The sequence below is a fragment of the Rattus norvegicus genome, chromosome 3 (genome assembly GCF_036323735.1).
Source record: "Rattus norvegicus strain BN/NHsdMcwi chromosome 3, GRCr8, whole genome shotgun sequence".
Taxonomy (NCBI): domain Eukaryota; kingdom Metazoa; phylum Chordata; class Mammalia; order Rodentia; family Muridae; genus Rattus; species Rattus norvegicus.
Genome location: NC_086021.1, coordinates 14,129,516 through 14,138,748, shown reverse-complemented (window position 1 = coordinate 14,138,748; position 9,233 = coordinate 14,129,516). Strand labels below are relative to the sequence as shown.

The following is a 9,233-nucleotide window of genomic DNA, read 5'->3' as shown; positions in this document are numbered from 1 at the left end:
GGAGTGTAGATGTGGCTCAGGGAGACCCCATGGGGTACACAGGGGCTTCTCAGGAGGAGACAGCTACATGGTCAGGAAGCACAAAGCATTTTAAAGTCACGGCAAATGGCATAGGAAAGAGTTCAGCACCTCGGCATTGGAGGCACCATCAAGAGTTTTCTGAGGCTAAGCTTACATATGAGTAAGAGACGGGAACTTCCTTGGGCTAGATAGGGTAACAGGGCCCACAGGTGTGTAGGAAGCCATCAGGTTGAAAGAGAGCCAGACAAGACAAGCCAGTGCAGGAGATCTTGTGGTCATCGAGGGGCATTCAGCAGAGACCTCAAAAAATATTACAAGCTGCAAGAGAGTCAAACAGTGCTCAGGGAAGTTAAACACAGGATCCATGTAACACCTGACAGAAGCTTATGGCACCCTCATATTCTCTTTTACATTACTTTTTACTGATCATACAAAATAATGGGCTTTATGATACTTTCTGGAATCGGTAGATATAATCTTAGTTTGGCATTTACTACTCTTGAGTTATCCTCGTCAAAATGTCCTCCGGGGAAGCCTCCACCTCACATCCACCTTCTGTAGTGATGTCTTGGCTGTTCTTTAAGGAACCAAAGAGACCAATATGGATGTGGCCAAAGTTCAACTCATTCTAGACCCTTTCTGTTCTTCCTGGTCTCCTGCTTCACTTTCTGAGAACTCCATTTGGAATTCCTTCGTCCCTCAGTTTCCTCTACTCCCTCATGTGTTCTTTACTCTTTCTTCCACATCACTATCAATTTAGTCTTTTTTACCCTCATCCTTGTCTCTTCTCTGCATGTGAAGGTTGGATTTATTTAAAAAGATGACTTTAGGGGCCTGGAGAGATGACCAATGGATCAAGAGCTCATCTGCTTTGAAAGAGGACCTGGATGTGGTTCTTTGAGCTCATGTCCAATGGCTCCCAACCACCTTTAATTCCAGCTCCAGAGGACCTGACTATTCTTGTCTCTGTGGTCTCCTGTGTTCATGCCCTGCCCCCACCCACATAATTAAAAATAATACAACTACAGATGAGAAACAGTTTTCATTAGGTTCCGTTAGTCAAAGAAAACCTGATCTTCTCTGATTCTGATTCTGCTTGGATCAGTTTATTGGGTTTCCCCTTGAGTTCCAAGATCACCTCCCTGTTACCTGCCACTCTTTCCCCAACAGTCTGTTTCTCCATCAAACTTCACCTCAGAGAGTCTATCTATTTCGGGCCCCTCTCCACTGCTTCATAAACATCCATCTTTTTCCCCCCGTGCCATCCCTGCTCCTCTAAGACTCATCTCCAGTTCTTTTCTCTCCCTAAAGACCAGAACAGCTCAGTCCTGTTTGTTTTAGTCTATGTGACATCAGACTTACTGTTCACAGCCTTGACCTTTCCGGCTTCCTCTCAATGTTCCATCCACCACAGCCTGTCTCCTCCACCAAAGTGTTCACACACAACACGTCACGTCGCACATTTCAATTTTTAGAGCAAAAACAAATTCCACTGAAAAGATACTGGGGTTGACAAAGGCCCTTGTGTATCTGAAACACAGATAAAAAAACATTTCCCCCCAATTCTATAAATTACCCATCTATGTCCCCCACACTTTGTGAATGAATTCACCTTAACGGATCTTTTCCACCAGATTATAGACATAGATGTGGACGTCGCCATCACACTTGAAGTGCACGGAAGGCTTGGCTGGAACTTGGTAAATGACTTTGCCGATCTTTTTGGATCTGTCGCTTCTGGTGAACTGCACACATTGATCTGTTAAGATGTCACTGTCAACGTCTGACTGCACCTCTGCTGGAGGAGTCTCTGGAATGATATGGAGGTTACCTTCCGCGTAATCATCCAGGAGCTGGTAGATGTATATGACTGGATCTTTCTCATAGGTGATGTAAAACCAGTCCTTCATGATCGGCACCTGGGATGGGACCACCCCCCTCCAGTGGTCCTTAGCACCATGTTTGCCCTCAAATTTATGCTCCACAGCTTGGCCAACCATGGCACTTGCGAGATGGGCGTCTTTCACTTGAGGAAACACTACTTTGTGAGGCAAGACCTTAAGCTTTAAAATCCTCTCATCACTGTGAAGTTCCAGTCCGTAGACACAGTCACTTCCATCATACTTGACCAGATAGAGAGAGGGATTTGTTGGCAGTTGATCTAGAACGATGGCCTTCCATTGGGTGACGGGCTTATCACCTTCCTTCCATCCATGAGAAATTCTGCAGCCCACAATATTCCCCAAGCCTGGGGAGAAGGCCTCCTCCTCCTCCGCTTCTGGAAGGATGGTGTGCTCATCCTCCTCAGAGACATCCTCTTCTTCTTGGCTGTAGACCTCGTGTGGTAGGCCACGGCATCCTGGTCCACTGTCTTGTGGGTATCGTTCTGTGTTCAGGCTACAAACTTGCCCGTGGCCTGGGTTTGAAGAGCTCGCCTGCTTAAACCAGACACAATGCTGTTTCTCTGTCATGTGAGTGCCTGCAAGAACAATGGGAGTGGTGTGGGGAGGGCGCTGGTCCAAGGCTCTTGTCTAAGAGAACTTTGGAGCAGGTGAGGAAGGTGATGGTAAACAGGGTTGAGCATCTGAATATAATTCTGTCATCATCAGAAGTACATAGGAGGGCTGGGCAATGGTGGAGCACACCTTTAATTCCAGCACTCATGAGGCAGAGGGAAGCAGACCTCTGTGAGATCAAGGCCAGCCTGGTCTACAGAGATAGTTCCAGGGTAGCCAAAGCTACCCACAGAACAACCCTCTCTCAAAAATCAAAATCTAAAGTTCAAAGGGAAATAAAGAAATGGTTCTCTACAGCTCAGAATAACATATTCAGACACATTTGTTCACCCCGAGGCACTTTGCCTCTGCTGAGGAACCTCTCCTTGAATGTCTAGGTCAGTGTGGGATTAAGTATCCCTGTCCCCCACTTTAAGCAAGCCGAACAGAGAAAGGATGCCAGAACAGCAAAGGAGCCAGAAGAGTGGCCACACCCCTCTTCTACCCTCTAACTATGAACTATGTGGCAACATCCACAAGTGTCTGCCCAGAGACACAGCACACCAGTCCACTGGCTTTCTGTACTGTGCATCCTGACCCAGCCCCAGGTTTATTCCGCGAAGCTGTTGCATCTTCGACCGCAACAAGAGTCTTTTGTGTAGGCAACAACAGCCATTTAGAAATAATATCTCCTGGGGTTGGGATTTAGCTCAGTGGTAGAGCAGTAGTCTAGCAAGCACAAGGCCCTGGGTTCGGTCCTGAGCCCCCCCCCCAAAAAAAAAAACAACAACAACAACATCAAAAAGAAATATTATCTCCTAAAATGCACAGGCACAGAGTGGAGCTTTGACATTTTAGTAGGATTATGAATTAGATATTGTTAGCAAAGGGTAATAAACTCCGGAGAGTGACTAGCCTAGACCATCCGCCGAGCTCTCAAACGTGGAAGACATCAGAACATAAGGTTACTCGCTGTACGAGGGAAAACTTTTAGCTTTTTGGGCTACAAGGGTCCCAGTTATCTTCATAAACGTATTTACCGAAAGAAAATGTCCTAGTTGTCCAGATTCTGTCTTCGGAAACCGGTCAGGCACCAAAAGGCTGCTGAACAATTGTGGGGTTCAGGAGCTGAACTGGCTTTCACACCCCGGTGCGAAGATAGTGAACCCACCTTCAGGGGAGTCTCGCGCCCCCAAGTGGAAGAGAAGCGCAACCTCCACCCAGTGCTCTATGACATCATCCAGGCTCTGCTTACGTCATAGAAGCCCTCTCAGCCCAGTTCCTTCCCTAGTTACACTTAGAAATGTCCAGCATCTAGGTTTTAGCTTCTCATGTAGCCTCGTGGAGACCCAAAGTAAAGTCCCCACCCAAATATTCTGATGACTCGAGTCACAGTCTGCCCATGCAGCTCTTTTCATGCATTTTTATTTTCTGAAAAAGTCTTTGGTTTCTGAGTCACCAACATCCTTGGAGGTTATTTTCCCAGCTCCTATCGTTCCTTTGGTTATCTTTAAGTCATTCTCCGTATCAGAAATATTGCTAGCCTCTCTCTCCGAGGCAGCCCACTGGATATCACACCAAAATTAGCTTTATTAAAACCCACAATTAGAGGAGGGCCATTTTTATTCACACAAAGCTGTTATTTGACAGGATTAAATACCTTGTATTGAAGTCAATCGCAATCATGAATTATGGATTCTTTGCAAAGAGCAAGAAAAAATTAGCTCCTGGACCTGCTTCCAAAGTCGGGATAAACAGATGACAAACCCATATCGACCAGTCATATTTTACATGTCTTTACAATTTACCAGCATTTCTGGTTACAAGGAATTTATTAGATCAAATGCAGCAAAACAGGATGAAATAGATGAGGTAATTTTGTTTTTGAAATATGGGTAGACAGAATACTGGATGCAGGTAAGTATGGAATTTACCTGTATATTACAGGTCGCTTTAATTGTTTGTGTCACATAGTTCTTCAGATCTTCAAAAGGATTCTTTTCAGAACCCTCCTCTGTCCCCACCACACTCTGACCATCCCTTCCCTCTTCCCAATAATTCCCTTCCACTTTAACATTATAATTTTTTTAAATGTACTTAGAGCTTAACAACTTATGGCAGCTTTTTAAAATCTGTCCACTTTTCTAAGAGTTCCGTCTTCTTTTTCTCCCTTCTATAGTAGTTTTAAGCACAGTTTCCTTCACACTGTGAGTTTTACTCTCTCTCTGCTCTTATGACTCCTCTCCCATTATGTGACTGTCGGTCCACTATGTGGCTGACCTCAATGTGGGTTTAACACAAAGGACATGATTTTCCCCCTTTTCTCCCCTTCATCATTCTTCTCTAGGCACCTGCTGAGATTTACAGCCTTGGGGATTTTTTTTAAGCCTGGAAAGCACACACACACACACACACACACACACAAACACACACATACAAATAGGCACATACACACAGAAACACTCATACATACACAAACACACAAACACACACATACATACACACACACACGCACATACACACAGAATACTTATACAAACACAACCACACAAACACACACATACATACACACACAAACACACACACATGCACACACATGCACACACAAACACACACGCAAACATATACATATACACACTCAAACACACAAATACAGAGTGAGATAGAGACAGAGACAGAGAGAGACATGGTGAGAGACAGAGAGTCCATGAGAAAACATGTAATATCATCTTTCTAAGAACAATAAACAGAGACAACTTTCAAAAAAGGGAAGAACAAGTAGGCAACAAGAAGAATAATCTCATCATAGCCGTCAACTTGAGGAGAAAAGAGTTTGTCTCACTCTATCTTCTAGGTTCCCGTCTGTTACTGAGCGACGTTGGGGCAGGAACTCAGGCAGGACTCTAGAGGCAGGAAAGAAAGCAGAGACAACTTAGAAATGCTGGGTACTGGATTGCTATCCATCACCTACTCAGCTTTCTCTCCTTCTCCTACAACCCAGGGCCACCTTCATAGGGGACGACACTCCCCATAGTGGGCTAGACCCTTCCTCATCAACCATCAAAAAAAAAAAAACAATAAAATTCCTTACAGATGTGGCCAAAGGCCAATCTGATGGAGGCGATTATTCAGCTGAGGCTCCTTCTTCCCAGGTTGAGTCAAACTGATAATAAAAACTAACCAGGACCCTGCACATCCATTCTGATTGCCACACTGTGTGCAATAGACAAGCCATTGGAATAACCTTAGCTGTTGATCACTGGATGAATGGCTTAAAAAATGTGAAATACATTGATGTGATTCTCATCTACGTGTAAGAGGAAAGGGTTTTGTTCTCAGAAAAATGGATAAGAGTGTAAAATACAATATGTTAAGTGAAACAAGCCAGACTCAAAGAGACGATTAAAGAATTTAGATTTTAATAAGGGATATTAAGTGAAAGGGGGCATTTAGGAAGAGTAAGGGGAGCAGCAGGGTGTGTGTGTGTGTGTGTGTGTGTGTTTGTGTGTGTGTGTGTGTGTGTGTGTGTGCAGCTGGAAATGGAGGTGAGTTGTGAGGATGAAGATGGCTAATGTACAGTATAAACCTGTACAAGGAGTCACAGCAAACCCACTGATTTGTACATTTAAAGCACATTGATATAAGAGAAGTGAGTCTAAAACAATGTTTTGATTAAATTGGGAGTTTATAGTTTAGAGATACCGTAAAGTTTATTTGTATTTTCCTTCCCAGAGGTGGCATTTGCTGTTTCGAGCTTGATACTGGTGACAGGATAAGGCAATGAGGTTTGGTGTCTGTACCTCATCAATCACCCGGAATTCACGTCATTCAGTGAGGCTACCGTGGGGAAGGAGGTAGTTAGAGATCTTACGGGTACACGACGTGGGAAGAATGATGCCCGCCCCCACTATAGATATCCAAATATTCACCCTCATCTCTGGTTTGAATGTGATCACCCAAAAGAAATTTTCTGAAGATTAATCCCCAGTGGGAATGTAGTTGTGAAGAATTGATTAGGTCAAGAGGGATGCGACCTACAAATAAAGATCCATTAATGATGCTATTGTGGACAAAGGTTAAATTATGAAAGGGAGTTTGGCTCCCTCTCTTGTCTTCCAAGCCCATTGGATCCCTTCTGTGGTGACAACACCACAAGAACTCCTTCCTCTGCCCATGGTCTTTTCATCTCCGATTTACAGGCTTCTGAATCAGAATCATACAGAATCTGTGTCATTATAGACTAGACAATCGGTGCCATTCTTTTTGTCCATACAAGCATTAACACGCCTCAGAATTGTGAGCAGCCGGGTCATATGGGAAAGCGAAGCTGGCAGAGAGGACTAGGAGGTTAGTGCTGACTGAAGACAAGATAGGTTCAGGGTTAGCGTGTGTGTTCTTCGTGAAAGAAACAGCACAGGGGAAGAGTGTAGATTGGAAAGGTGCAGCTTGGGAGGCACTCAGACATCTACTGTTGGCCTTGTGTATACAAGGAGCCATTAGGGAAGGGGAAAGATCGCCAGGGAAAGTTTCAGCCACTGCTTTTGGCTAGCAGAACCCTTTTTAGAATCCTCATCTTCGAGGATGTAAAGAAAACTGCCTGGAGTCAGTTGATCCATCAGTAACCTCAAGAGTGTGTCCACTATTCCAGAGGGACCCAGGAAAAAGCCTGATCTTGGAAGATCCTTTGCCTTCAACAGATGGAGACTTCTCCCCGGCAACACGGGGCAACCCATCTACGTCGGTAAGGGCCTCCCACTAAGTCCAGATCAGTGGTCCTTAACCCTTGGATTGAGACCCCTTTGGGAGCTCAAATGGCTCTTGCACAGGAGTCACATATCATATATACCATATATCAGACATTTACATTACAATTCATAACTATAGCAAAATTAAAGTTATGAAGTAGCAATGAAATAATTTTACAGTTGGTGGAGCTGTATTAAAATGTTATGTTAGGAAGGTTGAGAACCACTCTTCCTGACCCCTCTAAGATATGCCTGTCGATGTGGACGGGAGGTATAATCCCTTTAATTCAATCAGGCAAATCCAGAAAAACCAAAACACCACCAAAAGGTTATGAAGGATAAACAGCCACTCTACTCACAGTGTCAGGACTGCTGACATCTTAGACAAACGATGTCAAAATGGAAATCACGTCACACCAGGACCATCCCCCTAAATGAAAGCAGAGGGGAAAAACCAGTTCCCTGGTGGTGGCACCAAGAGAAAACCCTTGTCAGAATTGTCAGCAAGGATTTAAAAGCCAGGATTCAAACATCGTCAATGAGAAACTTCCAAAACAAAAGGATACACATCATCTTGGTGAGGTAGTAGAAGAAACAAGAGAAAATCGAATAGGAACTCACTGAATTAAAACAAACACTAAGAGTAGGAATTAAAGGCATGTCTGAGCAGGATGAACCATGAAGTGGAGTTTAGAGCAGGCAGAAGGTGCTTGGAAGACGGTTCACTGCTTAGGAACACTGGTTGCTCTTGCAGAGGGTCAGGGTTCAGAGGATCTGATGGACTCTTTGGTCAAAACACACACACACACACACACACACACTCACACACACACACACACCCTAGAGATAAATTAAAAAAAATAAAAAAAGAAGGAGCCAGGTATGCCCCTTTAATCCCAGCACTCAGAAGCAAGCTGATCTCTCTGAGTTCAAGGCCGACCTGGTTTATACAGTGAGTTGCAGGCCAGCCCTACCTACATAATGAAACCCAGTGTCAAAATAAAACAGAAAAGAGTGTTATGTTTATTTCTGATAATGTAGGCAACAGAGTAACTATTTCTACAGAGAAAGAACTTATTGTTGAGAGAATCAGTGTGATGGAAGGAGACCCCAATTCTTTGTGTCACTAACTCCATCACGGCCTCAGCAGGAAGGAAGAATGGGTACAGCTAAAAGGAAGCAGGGCGATTATGAGTAAAGCTGTGGACACGGATCAGCCCATCAGCAACAGAAGCAGGCGGAAAACCAGCTAGGATTAGATGGCGTCACCAGCCAATTCTCTGACTGACAGTCCCTAGTAGCACCAGTTTGTTCTTTTCCTTCAAGTACCCTGGACTTTTCAGACACTCAGAAATCACAGAACAAAGTGAGGCAAATGCCTAAGAAAGGATGTCTTGTGGGACATATTGTTTATACAGGTTTCATGTAGCCCAGGCTGGCCTCAAACACACTATGCACCCGAGGATGATTTTGAACTTCTGGTTCTCCTCCTGGTAATGGGACTATGGGCATGTAACACCACACCAGGCTGATGAGGTACTGTAGGTGGAGCCCAGAGCTGTGTGAGAGCCAAGTGAGCACTCTGCCCACTGAGCTGCATCTCCAGCCCCACGGGATGTGTTCTGCTAATACAACAAAACTAAAATAGACGTCTTCAATGAGAGACAACAGGAGTCTCCCAGACCAGAAACATTAAATCACACATTCACAAGTAATACAGATGTCAAGAAATAATGAAACTATGTAACAGTAAGAAAAAAAGAAGAAGATAGGAAACATACTATCAAAATGTGTGAGACATAACTATGACGGTGCTAAGAGGAAACTTTATTTACAACACTAATTCTTAGATTAGAAACAAAGACCAGCAACCTAAATTTTTATCTACACTAGAAAATAAGAAAGTAATTAATTCAATGAAAAAATAATTGTTAAAATGAACCCCAAAACACAAAACACTAAAAATAAGAAA

At 43.9% G+C, this 9,233-nt stretch overlaps 1 protein-coding gene across 2 annotated transcripts; it reads right to left on the bottom strand.

Moving 5' to 3' along the window:
* Positions 1-1,472: 1,472 nt before the first annotated feature.
* On the bottom strand, positions 1,473-3,693 carry LOC134486262 (Y-linked testis-specific protein 1-like). 2 transcript variants are annotated; one of them, XM_063285181.1, is made up of 3 exons: positions 3,557-3,693; positions 1,634-2,500; positions 1,473-1,551 (listed from the first exon to the last, which is right to left on the bottom strand). In XM_063285181.1, exon 2 carries the CDS (start codon positions 2,490-2,492, stop codon positions 1,635-1,637), a length of 858 nt encoding a protein of 285 aa, XP_063141251.1. In that variant the 5' UTR covers positions 2,493-2,500; positions 3,557-3,693; the 3' UTR covers positions 1,473-1,551; position 1,634. The 2 variants fall into 2 exon arrangements, with proteins under 2 accessions (XP_063141251.1, XP_063141252.1); XM_063285182.1 differs by having other exon boundaries at positions 1,473-2,500.
* Between the last annotated feature and the right edge of the window lie 5,540 nt (positions 3,694-9,233).

Coding starts and splice junctions, on each gene's coding strand:
- LOC134486262 (XM_063285182.1), bottom strand. CDS start 2,492: ATGACAGAGAAACAGCATTGTGTCTGGTTTAAGCAGGCGAGCTCTTCA.